The 23973-nt window shown below is 36.0% G+C and overlaps 1 protein-coding gene across 3 annotated transcripts in view; it reads left to right on the plus strand.

Annotated features, from left to right (window-relative positions):
• The window catches only part of TDRD5 (tudor domain containing 5), an 89854-nt gene that overhangs the window by 25441 nt on the left and 40440 nt on the right, over window positions 1-23973 (plus strand). For 2 of the 3 annotated variants that reach the window (XM_060009728.1, XM_060009730.1), the window contains exons 4-7: window positions 2900-2983; window positions 6009-6065; window positions 21422-21575; window positions 23567-23757. In XM_060009728.1, the coding sequence (XP_059865711.1) occupies window positions 2900-2983; window positions 6009-6065; window positions 21422-21575; window positions 23567-23757 (486 nt within the window). Of the gene's footprint in view, window positions 1-2899; window positions 2984-6008; window positions 6066-21421; window positions 21576-23554; window positions 23758-23973 lie in introns of all 3 variants that reach the window. The other variant, XM_060009729.1, reaches the window with a different exon arrangement.

Genomic DNA, 23973 nt, shown 5'->3' on the forward strand with positions numbered 1-23973 from the left:
TTCCTTCCTCCAGTCAGTAACTCTTCCTGCCTGTTCACTCGATGCCAGCCCCTGTATGCCAGCTGTTGTACTGTACTACTGTACTTTTTGAGGTACTGTACTGTAAGATTAAAAATGTTTTCTTTATTTTTTTGTGTTTGTTTTTTATGTATTATTTGTGTGAAAAGTATTAAAAACCTATTACAGTACAGTACTATATAGTACCTAGGCTAACTTTGTTGGACTTAACGAACAACTTGGACTTATAAACGTGCTCTTGGAATGGAACTCGTTTGTATGTAGGGGACTTACTATAATAAGTGGTTGTATTGAATCTTCAAATGGTGGGAGCATGTTGGGATGTGAAAAATCAATTATCTTTAGGTTCTCCCATTGTTCACTGGGAGAGCTTTAGGGAATTATCTCATGGCAGATCCAGAAGAAATGTAAAGAACCTAAGACCAAGGGCTGAGGCATTTTGTGAAAGTTAGTGATATAACCTTAGGAATCTAATTCCCCCTTCTCAGATCCTACTTTCATGTCAGCCTTAGGAGATAATGAGATTGTCTTCATTTTTCAGATGAAGAAACTGAAACCTAAAAGGTCACACAGTTTGTAAGTAATGACAGGCCAAGTGGCAATATGAAGAAATAGTAAAAAATAGAAAGTTTAGAAGGAATAAATTAATAGTGATTATGTCTATGTGATAGGATTTTAGGTAATTTGTATTTTTCTTTATATCTTTGTGTTTTTTCTAATGTATATTTTTTACATTTACTTATCAGCTCTAAATATAACTCCATTCATTCTACTTTTTATAATTTTAAAAATATCCTGAATTTTATTATTTGCTTTCCTGTTAAATTTTATTCACCTGTTTGTTTTTTTAACATCTTTATTGGAGTATAATTGCTTTACAATGGTGTGTTAGTTTCTGCTTTATAACAAAGTGAATCAGCTATACATATACATATATCCCCATATCTCCTCCGTCTTGTGTCTCCCTCCCACCCTTTCATTCTACTTTAGGTTTCCACTCTGTGGCTCTTCACTGGACCTTGGTGTCTGGATATGTTCCATGATACTCTCTACTCCTAACCTCCTGTGCTTCCAGCTTATCTTTTCAGTTATTCCCATGCATCATCTTTTTACCATATTGGGGCCTCTCTATGCCATTGGCTTCTCTCTACTAAAATCCTCTGACCCCTGCTATCTTAACTCAGGCCTCACCTATTTTTACTGCCTACCTGTTGAGTTTAGATAATCATCCATTTTTTTCCTCAACTTTATTTTTCCACTTTCTCAGCTGTCTGAGCTCCCTTTCCTTTCCTTGCTTCTGAACTCACAGAGAGAATACTGAAGCTATCAGATAGTAACTCTCTCCACCTGCTGACCCCACATTTACAGAGCCTTTCTGTATCCCTACTGGTCCTTCTTCATTTCTACTACAACAGCAGAGCTCTCCTTCCTGTCTCCTTAAGGCGAGACATTCCACCGGTGCCCTGGCTCACTCATATTCCTGGCTCCCAGGGACCTTCCACCATCCCATCTCTAACCTGCATTAAATAGTGTGTTTAATAAACATTGAATAATTTTATAAACAGAAGAAAATTAGTGACAAAAATCTTTACTGGGTAAAAGTATGGGATTTGGGGGCTTCCCTGGTGGCGCCGTGGTTAAGAATCCACCTGCCAGTGCAGGGGACGTGGGTTCGAGTACTGGTCCGGGAAGATCCCACATGCCGCGGGGCAGCTAAGCCCGTGCACCACAACTACTGAGCCTGCGCTCTAGAGCCTGCGAGCCACAACTGCTGAAGCCCGCATGCCTAGAGCCTGTGCTCTGCAACAAGAGAAGCCACCACATAAGCCCGTGCGCTGCAATGAAGAGTAGCCCCCACTCACCACAGGTAGAGAGAGCCCGTGTGCAGTAGTGAAGACCCAATGCAGTCAAAAATAAATAAATAAACGCATAAAAAAAAAAGAGTATGGGATTTTGTAATTGAAGACTCAATCTAATTGTTATAGAGAATGTTAATTATCCTGGAAATTTTCAGTGTTTAGTTTTATAAAGAGTCCAACCACATAAAAAAGGACGAGGGAATTCCCTGGTGGTCCAGTGGTTAGGACTCCCCGCTTTCACTGCTGAGGGCCCAGAATCGATCCCTGGTCAGGGAACTAAGATCTCACAAGCTGCGTGGCCAAAAAAAACCCAAACAAACAAAAAACCCTCAAACCTTTCTACATTAAAAAGTCTATATGTTAAAAAAAAAGAGAGAATGAAATAATGCCATTTGCAGCAACATGGATGGACCTAGAGATTGTCATACTGAGTGAAGTAAGTCAGACAGAAAAGGACAAGTATCATATGATATTGCTTATATGTGGAATCTAAAAAAATGGTACAAATGAACTTATTTACAAAACAGAAATAGAGTCACAGATGTAGAAAACAGTCTTATGGTTACCAGGGGAGAAGTGGGGAAGGGATAATTGGGAGATTGGGATGGACATATACACACTACTCTATATAAAATGGATAACAAATAAGGGCCTACTGTATAGCACAGGGAACTCTACTCAGTACTCTGTAATGGCCTATATGGGCAAAGACTCTAAAAAAGAATGGATATATGTATATGTATAACTGACTCACTTTGCTGTACAGCAGAAAATAACACAACATTGTAAGTCAATTATAGCCCAATAAAAATTTAAAAAACTATATTAAAAAAAAGAGTCCATCAACTCTAAATGTATTTTATAGGGTATGAAATGTTACAGTGCCTCTTAGGAACACTATTCTTCCATTTGATTGACGTACGTTTCCTTTGATAGATGTTTCCTTTAATACTGTTCAGATTTATCTTTGACTATTTTTTTTTTGACTGTAACTTGAAAATTTTTTCCCCTTTTTTTCATAGTTGGAGAATACCTTCAAATCAGTTATTGCACAAACTGGACCTGGAGGGACTATCAATCCAGAGCTAAAACATAAGATAAAACTTGTAAGTGTTTGCTGTTTCTGGGAAATGGATGAGAATAATTGATTATACATTTGGGTATCATTTGTGGTTAATTTTAATTTGCCTACAAATATTTTAGTTTTATATTTATTCCTATCTTTTCAAATATATTACAAATGGAGTGGCTAATCTTTTAAGATTAGAAAAAAATAAATTTCATACTCCTAAACATTTTTAATGTTCTCAAAATCAGTTAGAAAATGTAAGTTCCTCCAAAAATTCTCTTTTCTTCCCCTCACCCCAATAAATCATTGTTAAAAGTTACAGATCTTTCCAATACCAGTTTTATATGTATGTATGTCAAGTATTATTCTAAACAGTGCATGGTATCCCATTGTGTTGGTATACCGTATTTCACTTATGAGATCCGTTATTAACATTTGGGTTATTTCTAGCCTTGGCTGTTAAAAAATGCTGCAGTTAATGTCCTTGAACATTTATCTAGAAGTAGAGTTGCCAAAGGTATTGAATATTTTTGTTTTGATAAATATTACTAAATTGCCCTCTAAAAGGTTTGAGCAAATTTACACTCCCACTGACAGTAAAATGTCACTATCCAATCATGTTGTTTTAACTTATACCTCTTGATTTTTACACTGAGCATCTTTTCATATGCTTAATAGCCATTTACATTTCTTATGTGAATTGCATGTTCATGTCCTTGGCCTAATTTATTGTTTCTCCTCATTAATTTGTGAAAGCTCTTTGGCTGTTTTGTGTTGGGCCAAAGGGTATGTATGCTTAAAATTTTGGTGGGAGCTGTTAATTCTGATTTGAATGGTCGAGAGTATCGTTACAACTCTTACTGCCTTATTTTATTGTTTCAGCTGTTGTGGTTTTACTGGGAGAAATGCAAAAACCTTGGTGCATTCAGACCCTGTTTTTTTGTTTGGACATTTGACTAAAGTGTCCAACAGTTATTTACTTATTAACAATTATTTATTTATTTAAGGATGTTCAATATGACTTTTTTTATGGTAACAAAAAACTAGACAACACTTAAGCATTCATTGAAAAAAGAATTGCTTACATTATCCACCCAAACTAGGGAGTATCATGTGGTTCATAAGAAGGTTTAGGTGTATCTCGATTAATTTACATGGAAGTATCTTCTTGGTATATTGTTGGACTTTAAAAACAGGTTTTATAGAATAGCACGTTTAGTATTGTCCTTTCATGTAAAAACTGTAATGTGAGTATGTATGTGCATAAAAAGGTTTCTGAAAGGATGTTTTCTGAAATGCAGCAACAACTGTCTCTGGGTCATAGGATTTTGGAATAAGTTTTACTTTATATTTTTCTGAAGCTTGAATTAGAATTTTTAATAAGATACAATATCTGGAAAGGTCTAGGAAAACACAAAGCTTTTTGTACCTTATTGGGATAGAACAAGTCCACTTCTAGGAATTTATCCTAAAAATATTTGCACAAGTATGCAAAATGCAAGTATGAAGATAATTGTTGCAATATTTGTGATGATGAGAAATAGGAAATAGCCATAAATAATTAAATAAACAAATTTTATTATATTGACTATTTGAAGAAACTGTAGCTAGTGATACTGAAAGCCCAGCCTCTGTACTCCTCTGTCAAATTGAATCTCGGAGACATAGAGTTTTGGGTGAAGTAGAAAAGAATAGCTTTATTGCTTTGCCAGGGAAAGGGGGACACAGCAGGCTCGTGCCTTGAAAACTATGTGTCCCAACCCAGGGGAGTTTGGTGAGGAGTTTTATGGCAACAGTTCAAGGGTGGAGTTGCTGATAAGATTAGGGTGTGTGCAGGGACTGTATTCCTTTAATCTCGTCTCAGGTAATCTTGATGAGTTTTTCTGGTTCCTTTAGTCTGGCCTCAGGTGGTCTTCTCTGGTATGAAGAATGCTGACATCTTCCATTTGTTATGTTTTAATTCTATGAAGAGCTTAAAGACATTGTTATGTATATCCTTTGAGGCAGAACCAGGACCCTGTTCCAAGGCTGTACTGTTTTTTCTTGGCTGTTTCTCCCTTGACTCTGCATCCCTTCCCTTCCTGGATTAGCAGCTGTTCATATCTGCCCTTTGGAACTCATTAAGGTCATGGAGGCTGGAGTCTGTTCCCTACAAGCAGCGGGGGACATGGAAAGGCTTCTGTGCCCAGGAGCCCAACAGGGTCCTGCTCAGTTTCACTAGGAAACATGTTGATCTATATTTACTGATATGGAAAGAAGTCTGTGATATGATACTAAAAAGCTGGAGAAGTAATGACCTTATTTTCATATTCAGTAAAGGTATTTTTATGTGCATATGGACAACAATGGCTACTATCTTTGCTTAACTATGTTTTCCAGCATTTTCTATAGTGTGCATTGCATTTCTTTTCTGCCATTTAGAATGCTTGAAATTATGCCATAGAATATTTATTTTATGTGAGCTAAAGCTAATTATGTTAGCTGAGCTAAAGAACTGTCTAGGAATTTCTGGGGAGTTGTGGCATTGCAGTATTATGCAAGAATGATTTCTCAACTCTGGAAATGTTGGAATTCACTGCCTTTTTTGGTTGTTATAACTTTTTTTAAAACTGGAAACTGGGACTTCCCTGGTGGTCCAGTGGTTAAGACTTTGCGCTCCCAGTGCAGGGGGCTTAAGTTCAGTCCCTGGTCAGAGAACTAGATCCTGCATGCCACAACTAAAAGCCCACATGCCACAACTAAAAGATCCCACATGCCACATCTAAAGATCCCTCATGACTCAACAAAAAGATCCTGCATGCCACAACTAAAGATCCCTCATGCCGCATCGAAGATCCCGCATGCCACAACTAAGACCCGGTGCAGCCAAATAAATAAATATTAAAAAAAAAAACCTGGAAACTGATTTTTAAAACAATACTGTGACTTAAATTCATTCACTCAATAATAATGTTATTTTTGCCTTGTTACTTTTTAAATTTATACTTTCTTATTTTGATATTTTGTCACCCAGGATTCCAGTGGTGTCTATTTATATTGTATTTCAATTTTCTATTTATTAGGTTGTATCCAAGTTTCCAGAGGGTTTACTTATTTCTAAACTTCTTGGAGAGTTTGAGGTGAGTGTTTTCTTTTTCACCAGCCATGTTTTTTTATGGCTTGCTTATGATTGATAAAAATTTTGTTGCTATTCCTTGGATCCTCCAAGTCTATGCTCTAGAACTTAAACATCTTGCTTTGCATTTTGGTGGCCTCTTCTTTACTAAAAGAGTTAAGAATCTGATTCTTAATAAATACTTCATTATGCATAGGAAGAATATTTTTACCACTATTATTATATTATTAGAATAAAAGTTATTTTTCATGCCTGATAATACTAAGTGTCAGTGGGGATATGGAGAAACAGAATAACTCATACACTGCTTGTGGGACAAAACCCCTTTGGAGAGCATTTTGGCAATATCACTTTACTTGAGGATGTGCACCCCTGATGGTTCAGGAGTTCTATTAATACTTCTACAGATACACTTTAGAGAAACTCTTAAACATGTGCACATGCAGACATACATGTGACACGCACATTGCAGCATAGTAAAAAACTGGAAACAAATTAAATGGCTATCAGTAGGAGAATGGATAAATAAATTGAGATTGACACTTATACAATGGAGTAATATGTAGCAGATAAAATAAATGAACTAGATTTCATCCATGCAACATGAATCATTTTTGGAACAATTATGTTTTAGTGAAAAAAAATCACATTGCAGAATGATAATTCAGATACTGCCATCTACCCAATTTTTAAAAATGGTTAGGCGTGCCAGTCTCTATTTGGAATGCCTTTCTTATAGCAGTTCATTTGTTTTCACAACAGAGTGAGGCACAGAAAGGTAACTTGCCTAAGGGTCAGGTAGCCAATAATGGGTGGAGCCAGGATTTGAAACCCTGGCAGTCTGGCTTCACTATCCTAACTCTTAACTACTATGTCATGAACACTGTCACATATTTGTACATATGAACACGGATGTTGTGAGATACTACATAGCATACTGGTTAAGATACATCACCTCTATGTGCTATTTCATAGATGATATGTAAAGTCAGAATAATATTACCTACTTTATAGAGTTTTGTCAAGTTTAAATGGCTTAAAATAAAGTAATTAGAACAGTGCCTGCCACATAGTAATTGTTCGATAACTGTTAAAACTCATAGTAGAATAAAAAAAAGAAAACTTAGAAAAGATGCATATCATCCCTCAGTGATGGAGAAAACTTAATTTCACATTGTGAATTTAAATGAATCTTTTAGAGCCAAAAAGTTTATTTCAAATAGGCCCATGAGAGAAAGCTAAAACAAAGAGTCTTGATGTGTTTTGGATTAACAAGTCAAGTCACTTATCTAAAAATGAAATTACAGAATAAAGTGTAGGGACTTCCCTGGTGGCTCAGTGGTTAAGAATCTGCCTGCCAATTCAGGGGACATGGGTTTGAGCCCCGGGCCGGGAAGATCCCACATGCGTTGGCGCAACTAAGCCCATGCGCCACAGCTACTGAGCCTGTGCTCTAGAGCTCGCGAGCCACAACTACTGAGCCTGTGTGCCACAACTACTGAAGCCTCTGCGCCTAGAGCCCATGCAGTGCAACAAGAGAAGCCACCACAATGAGAAGGCCGCATACCGCAACGAAGAGTAGCCCCCACTCGCCACAACTAGAGAAAGCCCACACGTAGCAATGAAGACCCAACACGGCCAAAAATAAATAAAAAGAATAAAGTGTAAAATAGAGTACTAAAGTAATAGAATATGACTTAATTGTCACAAAATTTATGGGTAAAAATAAACTTCCTATGCTAGATTCACAACTCAAAGTGAATAGTTTTCTACAACTAACATTTTAGCAAAAGTAGCTTCCTGTAATAAAAATTCATGGAGTTAAGATTAAAAGTCAACAACCTTGGAGAAATTAAAATAAACCTTTTTTTTAAAATAGGATTTGTTTTTATATTGGAGTATAGTTGATTAACAATGTTGTGTTAGTTTCCAGTGTACAGCAATGTGATTCAGTTATACATATACATGTATCTGTTCTTTTTCAAATTCTTTTCCCATTTAGGTTTTTACAGAATATTGAGCAGAGTTCCTTGTGCTATACAGTAGGTCCTTGTTGGTTATCTGTTTTAAGTGTAGCAGTGTGTACATGTCAATCCCAAACTCCCAATCTATCCTTCCCCCACCCCACCTTCCCCCTTGCTAACCATAAGTTCATTCTCTAAGTCTGTGAATCAACAAAGCTTTTAATGTTATAGGGAAGCTCTTTGCCCTTCTTAGTAAAAAGACTTCGGCAGAAATTCAACGTTATTATTAGAAATATATAATAATTATAGATTTAATTTAACCTTTATTCTAACTTGTAGTAACACTTACTAACCCTTTATTTATCCAACATGTTATAAAAGCTACCTGTGTGATTTGTCCTCTTGAAATACCTGGGCACCCGCCTGCCATTCTTTCAAGATCCTTTGTTAAATTGCTAATTGAAGGGAAGATAGTGCAGTGGCAGCATAGTTTTTGGATCTTCCTGAAGTGCCACGTAACAACAGTCAGAGAAACTAGATAGCAAAACAAAAAATCCACAGACAATATTTATAACAAAATTGGGTAATATGTCTCCCATGAAGAATTGCTGGAGAGTAAGCAGCAGCAGCCACAAGAGCCTCATAATATGTCTGTGCCAGGAGAAAACAGGGAAGCAAGAGAGCCAATGTCTGATGGACCTAGGGACAAAAGAATTGCAAAATAGCCATCAGGTATTCACTAGAATGTACAGCAAGCCATTCTGAAAACAGCAGCTGAAACTGGATGATAATTTGACTTATCTAATAGCAGAGAATGTTTCATGGTAAGAGTTGAATAGGGCTGGAGCATCATAGCTCCTGTGAATTCTTGAAACTGACCAGCCAGAGCTCCCTTACAGACACTAATGAAAAATTGAGCAGGATACGGACAGTAGAAAAAGAGAAGTCTTAGATGTGGACGCGCAGGCTCAGCGGCCATGGCTCACGGGCCCAGCCGCTCTGCGGCATGTGGGATCCTCCCGGACCGAGGCACGACCCATTTCCCCTGCATTGGCAGGCGGACTCTCAACCACTGCGCCACCAGGGAAGCCCCCTACTGTATTTTTAAACAGTATATGAAAACAATGGAAGGAGGAGCTCTGTGAAGCAGAAAGCAATCCAGAATGATGTCCTGTAAGTCAGGAAAATGAATTTCACAATTCCGTGAATTTCAACAGAAGAGGATCAGGGTCAAATTGCATCATTGTCTTAAGAAAAAAAGAGAATAAGGAGCAGAATAACGTATCTACTGACAATAAAGGCATGTCAGAAAGACATGTCCCTAATAAAGATCAAAATTGAAACCTACTTTTTCAAAAAAATATATTAAGAAAGTGATACAAAACATGAAAGAACAACATAAATCTGAATTACACGAATTTGGAAATAAGGTGAACAGTACTCAGGGAAGAATTATAAATAAAAGGAAAAATCATTTCAGAAATGAAGATTAAACTTCAAAGATTACAAGAGCAAAAAATATAACAGCTAATTCCTTAAGAAAAACGGTAGGTAAAAACGAGGAGCATTTTGAAAGTCAAACTAAATGAGGGAGGCACTGGGGATCTAGGCATAAAAGGCTGTGTCACTAAGGTTTTTGAAATCTAGTGAGAAACCCAGGCATGCCAACAAATTAAGGTAATATTATGTCTGAGTAGCCTATTTTGGAACAATTGTGAAGATAATTATTATAAGTTCTGGACAAAATATGCAAAATCACTCTCTGAAGGTACTAGAAATTGTCCAAAAGCAGGCAGAAACTGGAAAGGAGTCAGCACCTGGAGGAGGGAATGGCACCTTTTTGTTTGCCTGGATTTTGGCCTGATGGCAGGCCCCATACATTGTTTGGAATTGGAGATTGGATAGAAATCAGAAGTTTTACCGGCTTCTGATTTGGAGCTACATAAGCAGCTGAAAAATGAGGGGAGAAATCATAGGATGGAGATAGCTACAGAGAGGGAGCATCAAATTCTGCACATAAATTCTGCTGAAATCTCTGACTGTTGAACTACACATGCCTGGGGCAGACTCAAAGCAGCCTAGTAAGGCTAAAAGAACTGAATCTATTTCAGCTGTTGCCCACCACAGGGAGTCAGAACTTAAGATTAGTCAAGTTAACTCCCAGCTAAAACTAAGCGAAAAGCAGTACTCTTAGAAGGCCTGTAAAAGATTCCACAGTCTCTACAGCTTACCTATTATGATGTCCAGGATACAAACCAAAATTACTGGATAGATTAAGAAACAAGAACCCACGTTTTTGTTGTGACCCTTGGTGAAGAGAAAATGTGACCCTTGGTGAAGAGAAAAATAATGGAAACGGATCCTGAGATGATGCAGATGTTGAAGTTAGCAAAAAGGTTTTAAAGAATTCTTAAAACCACATTAAAAAGAGTGTAAAGCAATATATGTTCACACTAAGTGAACAGATAAGAAACCTCAGTGGAGAAAAAGAAATTATAAAGTCAAATGATTTTCTAGAGTTGAAAATAAAATATCTGAAGTAAATTCACTGCAGTGTCTTAAGAACAAATTGGAAATGGCAGAAGAAAACATCGGTGAACCCCAGAACAGATTGGTAGAAATGATCCAATCTGAAGAACAGAGAGAGAAAATAAATGAAAAAAAATTTTTTTAAAAGCAGAATCTGGGAGTTCCCTGGTGGTATAGTGGTTAGGATTCGGTGCTTTGAATGCCGTGGCCCAGGTTCAGTCCCTGGTTGGGGAACTGAGAGGTACTGTGAGCCGTGTGGCGTGGCCAAAAAAAAAAAAAAAAAAAAAAACAGAGTCTGAGAGACCTGTGGGTTGATACCAAGTGGCCTGACATATATGTAATTGTGATGAGAGAAAGATGGTAAGGAGAAAAAATGAAAAGAGAAAAAATTCTTGAGAAAATAATGGTTGAAAATTTTGTAAATTTTATGAAAGAGTTTACAGATTTAAGAAGCCCAGAAAAAAAAAAAAAAAAGCCCAGAAAAGCCCACAAAATGAATACAAAGAAAATCTTACACAGGCACATTGTAGTCAAACTGCAGAAAACTCAAAGTAATTAGAAAATCATTCAACTAAAGAAAAATGACACATTGCCATAGAGGGGAACAATGTTAAATATGATGGCTGACCTCTCATTAGGAACAGTAAAGGCTAGAAGACAGTGGAATGACATCTTTAAAGTTTTCAAAAAAACTCCACTCTGCCCAATTTTTTATTTCCAGTAGTATAGTATCTTGGTAGTATCTTTCAAGAACTTTGAAGAATGAAGGTAAAGTAGAGGTATTTTCAGATAATCAAAAATGGGTAATTAATTGTAAGCAGCCCTGCATTATAGGAAATTCTAAAGAATATTCTTCCAGCTGAAGGAAATGATGCCAGATTGTATTTGAATCTACAGGAAGGATTGAAGAGCACAGGAAATGGTAAATGTGTGGGTATATATCAAAGACTTTTTAAAAAATCAATTAAGTATATGACTGTTTAAAACAAAAATTATAACACTGTATAATTGGGTTTGTAACATGTAGACGTAATATTTGTGAAAACCATAGCATAATGAGTGGAGGGGCAGTACATGCAACTATAGTTTGCAAGGTTCTTGTGTTTTATGTGAAGTAGTACAGTAAGACTGAAAAGTTAAGGATGTATAGAACAATAAATAATGTAGAGTTAGCTATAAAGCCAATAGATAAATTAAAATGGAATTGTATAAAAATACTCAGTAAAAAAAAAAATAGTAAACTCAAAGGAAGACGGGGTTTACTGTTCAGCTGTTTTGCTTGAAGGACAACAAAGGAACAGAGTTTGAGAGAAACAAAATACAAATGGGATTAGCAGAAATTAAATAGCAAAAATGTTAGCTGTATAGGAGAAAATACTTGCAAACAATGTGAACAACAAGAGCTCAGTTTCCAAAATATACAAACAGCTCATATAGCTCATTATAAAAAAAACAAACAACCCAATCAAAAAATGGGCAGCAAACCTAAATAAACATTTCTCCAAAGAAGACATACAGAGGGCCAACAGACACATGAAAAGATGCTCAACATTGCTAATTATTAGAGAAATGCAAATGCAATAAGGGATCACCTCACACCAGTCAGAATGGCAGTCATCAAAAAGTCTACAAATAATAAATGCTGGAGAGGATGTGGAGAAAAGGTAACACTCCTGCACTGTTGGTGGGAATGTAAATTGGTGCAGCCACTATTGAGAAACAGTATGGAGGTTCCTTAAAAAATGAAAAATGGAGCTACCATATGACCCAGCAATCCCACTCCTGGGCATATATCTGGAGAAAATCATAATTCAAAAAGATAGATGCACCCCAGTGTTCATTGTAGCACTGTTTACAATAGCCAAGACATGGAAGCAACCTAAGTGTCCATCAACAGATGAATAAAAAAGATGTGGTATGTATATACAATGGAATATTACTCAGCCATAAAAAAGAACGAAATAATGCCATTTGCAGTAACATGGATGGACCTGGAGGTTATCATACCAAGTGAAGTAAGTCAGAGAAAGACAAATATCGTATGATAACACTTATATGTGGAATCTAAAGAATGATACAAATGAACTTATTTACAAATCAGAAACAGACTCACAGACATAGATTATATAGGTTACCAAAGGGGAAAGGGAGGGAGGGATAAATTAGGGATTTGGGATTAACAGACACACACTAATATATATAAAATAGGTAAACAACAAGGACCTACTGTATAGCACAGGAAACTATATTCAATATCTTGTAATAACCTATAAGGAAAAGAATCTGAAAAATATATGTGTATAAACAATCATTTTGCTGTACACCTGAAACTAACACAACATTGTAAACCAACTATACTTCAATTTAAAAAATGGTACCTGTAAGTCCAATTATATTAATAATTTCACAAATGTAGTGGAGTATATATTACAATTAATGAAGTTATGAGATGGAACTAAATGCTGTCCACATGAAATACATTGTTAGTAAAAAGATACAGATTGGTTGAAAGTAAAAGATGAAAAAGATATATCATACATAACAGTAAGCATAAAAGAATCGAAGTGACTAAAAAAAATCAGGTAAAGTCAGAATTCTAGGCAAAGTGTATCATCAGAGATAGAGGGACATTTCATAAGGATAAATGGTTAATTAGGAAGACACAACAGTCAAATGTGTATTCACCCAATAATGCTTTAAGATAAATGATCTAAAAGTTGACAGAATTAATTATGAGTTAACTCCACAATTATAGGGGTTTTCTCTTTCTGGCATTTAATAAAATAGTCAAAAAAAATGAATAAGGACATAGAAAATCTGAACCACACTCTCTACCATCATGATCTGTTTGACTTCTATAGAACACTGTACCCAACAACTGCAGAATACACATTCTGTTCAGGTACACATGGAACATTCGCCAAGATGGACCATGTAGTTGGCCATGGAATAAGTCTCAACAAATTTCAAAATACTGAAATCTTACAGAGTATGTTCTTTAAGATGGAATTAAATTAAAAATCAATACAATGAATTACCTAAGCATTAACCCTCTAGATAATTTGGAAATTAAACAGTTCTCTACTAAATAACTTATTTTTAAAAATTGAAGTATAGTTGATTTACAATGTTGTGTTAGTGTCTGGTGTACAGCAAAGTCATTCAGTTATACATATATATGTGTACTTTTTCATACTCTTTTGCATTATGGTTTATTACAGGATATTGAATGTAGCTAAATAACTTATTAAAGACAGAATCACAAGGGAAATTTGAAAATACTTCCAATTGAAAATGAAAATATAACATGTCAAAAATTGTGAGATGCAGCTAAAACAGTGCTCAAAGAGAAATTTATAGCTCTAAAATGCCTAAATTAGAAGAAAAGAAAGGTATAAAATCATCATTGACCTGAAGGTCTACCTTAAGAAGTCTAGAAAAGGGAGGAGCGAAGTAAAGTCAAAATAGTAGGAGAAAAGAAATAAGAAAATCAAGAATAGACATTAATAAAATAGCAACAATTAACAAAGCCAAATATTGATTCTTTGTAAGATCACCAAAATTGATAAACCATTAACTAGTTAAATTAGAAAAAAAGAGAGGACACAAACACCAATATCAGGAAAGAGATTATATCATTATAAATTCTACAGATACTGAAAGGACAATAAGGAAATATTATGAACAACTGTACCTATCATTTGACAACTTAGATGGAATGGACAAATTCCTCAAAAGACACAAATTACCCAACTGAGGCAAGATGAAATAGAAAATCTTAATATCCCTGTAAGTATCAAGAAATGGATTTTTGTTATTTAAAAAAAACAAAAGAAAGAAAAACACCTCTCCACAAAAGAAGGGAGAAGGAGAAAAAACTGCAGGCCCATATGGTTTTATTGGTGAATTCTGTCAAACTTTTAAGGAGGAAATTATATTAATCATACATTGTTTCTTTCATAAAATAGAATGAGTTGGGGAGTATTTTCTATGAATACATTATCCTGCTACCAAAACTTGCCATAGACATTACAAAAAAACCCAATTAGATCATGTTTATCATAACATAGCATAAAAAATATTACAAAATAATAGTAAATTGGATCCAGCAATATGTGAACAAGAGGGTATTTTCCCCCAGCAATACAAGGTTGGAGTAACATTTCAAAAGGAATTAACATAATTCACCGTGTTAACAGAATAAGGAAGAAAACCATATGATCATTGTAGTAGATGCAGAAAAAGAATTACCAAAATTTAATACCCATTTGTAATCAAAACTCTCAGAAAAATAGGAATAGAATAGAACTTCCTCAACCTGGTAAAGGATAGCTATGAAAAACCTATGCTTGTCATACTTAATAGTAAGACACTGGACACTTTCCCCCTAAAATCAGGGCTACCATGTCCATTCGCATGGCTTTAATTCAGTGTTTTACTGGAGGTCCTAGACAGTGTAATAAAATAAGAAAAAAATAGGCACAAAAACTTGAAGTAGTGACACTGTCATTATTTGTAGAAAACATGATTGTCTACATAGAATGTACTAAGGAATCCATGAAAAGCTATTAGAACTAATAAGTGAATTTATTAAGGCCAAAGTTAAGAATATAAAAAAGTTGTATATTAATTATATAGATTAATAATAAAAATAATATATAGATGAATATAAAAATCTTATATTTCCATATGGAGGCAGCAAACAATTGGAAAATGAAATTTTTAAAATTCTATTTACAATAGTGTGAAATTACTTGAAAATAAGTCTAACAAAGAAACATAAGACATCTGTACTGAAAAATACTAACATTGCTGAGAGAAATTAAAGAAGACTAAATGGAGAGCTGTAACACTCATGGGTAAGAAGCTTAGTATTGTTATTAATCTATAGATTCAGTATTGTCTCCATCATAATTCTTGTAGGCTATTTGTAAATACTGGCAAATCCATAAGTTTGTCATATATGAGAGTACATAAGGAGTTCAGTTCTTATGCACTCAAGTGATTTTTGATGGAGATGCCAAAGGAATTCAGTGGGGACAGGAAAATTTTTTCAACAAATGATGCTGGAACAACTACTTACGTGGGAAAAAAAAAGAATCTCAACCCCAACCTCACACCATGTACAAAAATTAGAGATATATCATAGGCATAAATGGGAAAAATTCAAAATTAAAGCTTCTAGAAGAAAACTTTATTTACGATCTGGGGATATTTAAGAGTTTCTTAGAACATAGAAAGCAATAATCATTTAAAAGAAAATTGATAATGAGACTTTATCAAAATTTTACTATTTAGGAGACTCCATTTAAAAATTAAAAGGCAGACCACAGACTGGGAAGAAATATATACAATCATACATTTGAAAAAGGACTCATATCCAGAATACATAGAGAACCTTCTATATCTCCATTACAGAAAGCCAAACAGCTCCGTTAAAGAAAGATTTGAACAGACACTTCACAAATGTAGATGTATGAGTGATTAATAAACACAAATGCTAGTAAACTCATACGTTTTTGGTTCAAGTATAAAATGGTACTACTTTGGAAAATGTTCTGACAGTTTGTTATAAAATAAATGTATATTTACTCTTTGATCCAGAATTATACTCTTTGATCCAGAATTATTTATTCAAGAGAAATCAAAGCCTCTGTTCCCCCAAAAGACTTGTACAGTAATATTTGTAACAGCTTTATGCTTAATAGCCACAACTGGAGACAACTCTATTATTTATTAGTACGAAAATGAATAAAGAAATTGTGGTATATTCTTCTTCTTTTTTTTTTTTTGGCGGTACGCAGGCCTCTCACTGTTGTGGCCTCTCCCGTTGCGGAGCACAGGCTCCGGACGCACAGGCCCAGCGGCCATGGCTCACGGGCCCAGCCGCTCTGCGGCATGTGGGATCTTCCCGGACCAGGGCACGAACCCGTGTCCCCTGCATCGGCAGGCGGACTCTCAACCACTGCGCCACCAGGGAAGCCCTGTGGTATATTCTTACAATGAAGTACTATTCAGCATTAAGAATAAATCAACTACTGATAGATGAACCAACATGGATGAATTTGAGAAACGCTTGCTGCTGAACAGAAGAGTACACAGTGTAGGATACCTTCTATTTGAGTTGCTAGGATAGCCAAAGCTAATTTATGGTGGAAAAAGAGAGTTGGTTTTATCTGGGAAAGAAAGAACTTGCTGAGTGATGAAAATGTTTTATATCTTAAATGTGAGTTTGCGGCACACAGTGTGCATTTATCAAAGCTAATTGAATGATAAACTTAAGTTTTATACATTTCAGTGTATGTAAATTTTATGTTTAAAAACTAACAGATATTGAACTCAGTTAATTATGTGCATACTGACATATTTTGGGGTAAAGGGTACTGATGTCTGCAGCTCGTGTTGAAATGCATAAAAAAGGTAAGATGGTTTGGTAGGTAGATGGCTATATAGATGATAAAGGAAATATAGCAGAATACTAATAATTATATAACCTAGGTGGCGGATGTTCACTGTCCGAGTCTTTCACCTTTTCCTGTGTTTAAAAATTTTCATAAGAAAATACTAGGAAAAAATGAACAGGAAAGATTGAAGCGAAAGTAACAGGCATTGAAAACAGGCAGAGAAGAGCCAACGTATGAAATAAAACCAATGATGGAACAGAACAAATGTTGAAAACTATAATTTGAGTGAACTTTACTGAAATGGAAGACTTGAAATTATATATTGAGAGAACACACTGCATACCTGAGAATATCAACCCAGAATGACAAACACCAAATTATTGGACTTAAAGAAAAAAATAATCCTTTGAACAAATGAACCAGTGACTTAAAGAAAAAAATAGTCCTTTGAACAAATGAACAAGTGACCTATAAAGGAGACAAAATTAGGTTATAGAACATTTTCAGTGTTTTTTTTTTTTGCGGTACGCGGGCCTCTCACTGTTGTGGCCTCTCCCGTTGCGGAGCACAGGCTCCGGACGCGCAGACTCAGCGGCCATGGCTCACGGGCCCAGCCGCTCCGCGGCATGCGGGATCCTCCCGGACCGGGGCACGAACCCATGCCCCCCGCATCGGTAGGCAGACTCTCAACCACTGCACCAGCAGGGAAGCCCCCTTCAGTGTTCTTCTAAACGTTCTCATGTTTAGAAGAAAAGGGATTTTAAAAAATAACATATTTTAAACACTCAAGGAAAAAATATGTGAGCCAAGGATTTTATGGCTAGCAAAATTGACTTTCAGCTATACAGAACTAGACAAGCTATTGCCGCCATGCAAGAATTGAAGAACCATTGTTCCCATGAGACCTCAAGGGGTCTACTGAAGAATGAACTTCAGGTAACCAAAATCACTTGAGGGACAGCAACAAAAGAACTGAACATGAGCACCACTTATAAAACTAAGACCAAATGAGGGTTAGAAAGAAGAGAATATAGTATATAATGGCTATATACTCTGACAATATAAAGGACAGTTACACAAAATGGTAGAAAGAGAAGGGGTGAGCATAGGAAAAAAATGTAAACTGCTTTTATTAATTATACTGGTGATGGTAATGTGAGTACTGTTTTTCTGAGACTACTGAGTAATGTGATATAGAGCAGCAGTCCCCAACCTTTTTGGCACCAAGGACCAGTTTTGTAGAAGACAGTTTTTCCACAGATCGGGGGTGGGCATGGTTCAGGCGGTAATGCGATCAGTGGGGAGCAGCAGATGAAGCTTCGCTGGCTCGCCGGCCGCTAACCTCCTGCTGTGCGGCCCTGTTCCTAACAGGCCGCAGACCAGTACCAGTATGCCACCCGGGGGTTGGGCACCCCGATATAGAGCATATTAACAATTATGGGAGGGCTTCCCTGGTGGCGCAGTGGTTGAGAGTCCTCCTGCCGATGCAAGGGACATGGGTTCGTGCCCCGGTCCGGGAAGATCCCACATGCCGCGGAGCGGCTAGGCCCGTGAGCCATGGCTGCTGAGCCTGCGTGTCCGGAGCTTGTGCTCTGCAACGGGAGAGGCCACAACAGTGAGAGGCCCGTGAACCGCAAAAAATAAAAAAAAAAAAAATTATTATTATTATGGGATATATGGGGGTAATTATGAGATAATTTTAATTGTATGTACAAGGATTTCTAATTGCATAAATTGAACCTGGAACATCTTACAATTCCAGACCAGCAAGAACTATTAAAGACTAGGTTCACATTAGAAGGGCTTAGGAATCCATGTGAAGTGTTATTTCAGGTTTCAATAAGGATAATAATTGCAGTGGTTTGAAGCCCATCAAATATGTTTAATTCTATGAGTTCATATGATATTAAAAACGAATTGGTGGGCTTCCCTGGTGGCGCAGTGGTTAAGAATCCACCTGCCAATGCAGGGGACATGGGTTCGAGCCCTGGTCCGGGAAGATCCCACATGCTGCAGAGCAACTAAGCCTGTGTGCCACAACGACTGAGCCTGCGCTCTAGAGCCTGCGAGCCACACCTACTGAGCCCACATGCTGCAACTGCTGGGCCCGCGTGCCTAGAGCCCATGCTCCTCAGCAAGAGAAGCCACTGCAATGAGAAGCCCGCGCACCGCAACAAAGAGTAGCCCCTGCTAAATAAATTAATTAATTAATTAAAAAAGAAAAATGCTAATTGGTTATCATGGAAGATGATAGAGAACCAATGCATTACCTTAGAAAATGGTAAATAAAGAGAAAGAGCCAGTCACTTACCTCACTTTCCTGAATGAACTGGTAGGACTGGTTAACCAAATAGCAGATGAGGGGAGCATATCTCTATAAAATATTCCAACTAAATAACAAAAAAGAATTTATAGAATTAGAATATCACTATGTTAAGCCTGTCAATAAAATAGTAGATCACACATCGACCAGTAGTGGCTCCTAACAACACCAAGAAGAAAAAAAAAAGACAACCAGACATTATATGTGCCTCTTTTTAGAACATGGCATCACCAATAGTCTTGTCATAGGGGTGGAGCATGAGTCTGATCAAGCCACTGGGTCCAGCTGCCAATTTGCAGAAAATAAAGTGTTTGCACTATGAGTGTATCATCTACAAAATCTACTCCATGAGGAAATGAAATCATGTAATAGGATATATACATATATTTGAAGGCATAAATATAAACTCTAAGGAAAAAATAAAACAACCAGAATGGATTGGAGATGGAAGAGAAGTAAGAGAGTGGGAGTAGAAATACACACCAATTACTTTCTTGCTTATGGTTGGGAGTATATTAAGAAGATAGCATAACAAAGGACCTAGGGCAGTGTATTTGACATATCAATGGATGGACCAAACTAACTTACTAAAAGAAACTGCTTCTGAGATAAGATTACTCAACTGTGTTTCATATAAGGATTTGGAATTACCTCCGTATTAATTCATAAAAAATACAACAGGTGTAATCTATTATGTTGAAGCATGATGCATGTTCAAGTTTTGACAGTTTCTGGAAAGTTTCACAAGAATCTGCTGGTGATGGTTTGCATAAGAAACTAGTAGTAATGGTTACCTCCAAGGAGGTGATCTCCTGGTCAACTGAGGGATGGGAGTGGGCTGGAGACTAAGTTTTTGCTGTGTACCTTTTCAAAACTTCTGAATATCACTTATTCAAAAAATTGATAACTTACATTAAAAAGAATCCTTCCCAACCTAGTCATGTGTTCAGCTGAATTGCACATTCATAGTACTGGGCACTTACTGAGAAGGTAAAGAAACCATTAGACTAATGAACATAAAAAGAAAAGAAGCCATAATGTGTAATGTACAAGGAAGTAAGTAGAAGTACCAAATCTAACTCACCACCACCCTTCTTCTGTCCTCTACCAGTTCTTTCTCTCTTGGGATATCTGTGATTGGCTATAGATGTGATACTAATGACCCTTTAAACCGTGACTTGACTGACGCTGGGCCCCATTTTTACAAGTGTCCTGGGAGAAGTCAATAAAGAGTTGAGTTGGGTCTCAGAACATTACTACACCAACAAGAAGTATGCACTGCAGAAATCCCACCCTTTGTCAAGGGTCAATCCTTTAGAACTGTTTGCCCTCTGTGTTCCTGTTGGTCTTCCCCAAGGTGATTAAGTCAGAGCAGGGATTTATTTCCTACTAACACCTAGTCAAGAGGAAGAGAGCAAGAACTACGGTTAGCTCTGCTGCTTTACCTTGGTTATGGAGACAAAAGTTTAAGAATTCAGACATTTTAATGGGACGTCTTTATTAACAAGGGCAAACTTACCAATTCACTGTGCAGTTTAAACCAAACATACTTGTTATCTATCTTATATATATTCTCTTCTATCTGTATTTGGTATAGTTCTTCTTTTCCAAGGCGAGAAAATCAGACAGTTATAGGAAATACATAGACACCTGCCTATTTATCCCAACTTCCAGGGTGAAATAATAAACAAAAATTTTAAGGAAATGTTTAAAAATAGTATTTTATTGCATGTGGAAAGTGGTAGTGAATACTCTTTCTCTGAAAATAGAGAAATATCAAGTTTTATTATGATTTTTGTATTTTGTGTGTTCCCCTCTTTTTTAAAAAAGACTTTTTGCTTTATAATCAGACATTGTGTAAAATGAGAGGTAAAAATGTCCCTTAATTTTCTTTTCAATTTAACATATGCTGTAAAAGGAACTTGAAGTTGGCCTAGAAGTTTATGGTGAGGGATTATAGGTCTCTTGGTTTGTATTATACTTGCATGGAAGCAAGGGTTTGTTGTAATGCCTGAGTTAACTCACCCTTACAAATTTAGTTTGGTTAAGTCCAAATTAAAGCATTGTCCATGGGCATCTGTATATGTTATATTCTTGTTTTGTTTTTTTTTTTTGGTTTTTGGTTTTGCTTTGGTGACAGGTAATTTTTAAAGAGCAACTTTCACCCAAAAATCTGGGCTTCTTAAATGTGACCGAGCTTGTTGGAGCTCTTAGTGACATTCTCCATGTTGAGTTCAGGGAAGGAGAACAAGACTTGCTGGTGTTTGATGCTGATATGAAGCCTCTACCACCTGGTGAGTTGAATTACAATATGATGCAAACCTGATTTTTAATTGTCTCTGTAAGAACAAGGAAAAAGAAAGCACTGGTTATGTAAATAGGCGTTATTGTAACCACATCAACCAAACAGATCACACATTAGCCTTGGAAATGTTTTGTATATAATGACCTCCTTTCTGGTGATATATGTTGCAATGAGGTTACTGTGTTAAAATCTGAGTTTTTTAAGTTTACTTTCTTCATTGTCCAGATTTTTTAATAATTCTGAAGAAATAAATTTTCTGAAATGGTGTTCTGAGGGGGAAGCTCTAGATAGTTCAGTGGTTCTTAACTCTTTTTAGAAATATATGGAGGTTCTTAGAAATATATGGACGTTCAGAATAAATGGGTGTGCCCTGAGACTCAGCAGTTGTAATTTAAAAAAAACAACATTTTATTTTGAGATAATTTTAGGTTTATAGAAAAGTTGCAAAGATAGTACAGAGTTCTCATATGCACTTCATCCAGTTTCCCCCTAATTTTAACATCTTACGTTACCATGATATGTTTATCAAAACTAAGAAATTAACATTGGTACACTGCTATTTACTAAACTCCAGAGTCTATTCCGATTTTATCAGTTTTGTTCTTTTTCTGTTTCTGGATCTACTCCAGGATATCACATTGCATTTAGGGCACTTGACTTTTGTTTTTGTTTGGCTTAGTGGTTTTTTTCTTTTGAAATTTTTATTGAGGTTATTGTAGGTTCACTTGCAGTTATTAAGAACGAACACAGAGAGATCCCATATACTCTTTCCTCAGTTCCCATAATGGTAATGTCTTGCCATCTATAGTACAGTATGATACTTATATTTTTATAAGTTTCTACAAGTGGCTAAAGTGGACAGCTGTGGGTTTTTTTTTTACAAAATGTAAATGTATCTTTGTTGATTTTTCTGATTAAAATAACTTACATTCATTCTAAAAAATTCAGATAGCACAGATGAGTAAAAAGTTGAAAGTGAATATTTCTCTACATTTTACTCCCACCAAAACTGCCATTAGAATTTTTATATAGCCTTCCAGACTTTTTAAAATGTATATGTGAGCCTAACTGCACTTAGAAAAAAATTACAAAAGCAGTATTTGCTTGTTTAAACAATTCCAGCAATGCAGAGGTAGTAACTAGCAGTGATAGTTTTAGTGTTTTTTTCTGGACCTCTTCTCTATAATTATTTATCATATGTATAATTTTCTTCCACAAAACAGTATTGTATAAACATTATATAAGTCCTTGCTTTTTATACTTCATAGAGGTAATTTTCTATAACAGCATATACAAGTTTATTTCTTCCTTTTTGACTACATATAATTATTTTATGTAACGTATTATAGTTTATTTAACCAGTCTCCTGTCAATGGACATGTAGAGAGTATCCATTTTTTTATCATTATAAAAAATACAGTGATAAATATTCTTGTACCTACATCTTTGTACAGTTACTAGTTTATTTCTTTAGGAGCCACTATGGTTTTATGTCTATCTGGGGTCTGTTTTAATGTGTCAGCCTCCTATAATCATCATACACGTGTAAATTTGTATGATTGTATGGTCAAAATATGTGATTGGTTTGGGAATTCCCTAAAAATTAAGGCATTGTATTATGGACTATTAAGTAGTCACATACGTTGTACATTAAGCAACAAATGAATGTTCACAGCTAAAGCTGAACAAGAAATAAATTGAAATCAGGATGTTGTAAAATAAAACCTTTCACCAAAGTTAAAAAAAACCTTATCAGACTTGCCCCCCCCAACATAAATAACGTAAGATTTGTTCCCATCTGGAACTTCTGTTACATCTCTCCATACTGAAAGGTCTGCAAAGACAGGTTCATATCTCTCATCTCTCATTATCTGTCCAGTGCCTGGCACATAGAATGTGCTTATTAACAGTTTCCAAATTATTTTAATAGATATACATAGGCTCCTCTATTGGTCATTTCAGATGGAGCTGTGTCATCAGTCAGAAATTCATGTTTCGTTCAATCAGATAAGAAAATAGAAGCCAAAGCTTGTGTGTCCAGTCCCCCTAGAAATTCACTGTCTACTACTGTTATCAAGGAGACTACACAGGATTGCCCTTCAGAAAACCACAAAGAGCCAGAAGAGAAGATTTGCAAGAAGCCTAATCTGGTGGTAAAGCCTTTACAGCTGGTGAGTAAGGTTTGATGGCTGTGTGCCCTGGAGATTCAGCATTATGGAAAGTAACTGAATGAATGTTTCTTTAGACAAAAATGCTGTTTGAGAAAGGTCTTATTTCTAGATGTATGATTTCTTAGGCTAGACCAGAACTTTGGTCTGAAGTCACCTTATGCAGCATTTATTCTGGTTTTCAGCCTTTTGTATAACTAGCTTTCCTTGAGTCTCATT

This window comes from Delphinus delphis, chromosome 1 (assembly GCF_949987515.2).
Source record: "Delphinus delphis chromosome 1, mDelDel1.2, whole genome shotgun sequence".
NCBI lineage: Eukaryota > Metazoa > Chordata > Mammalia > Artiodactyla > Delphinidae > Delphinus > Delphinus delphis.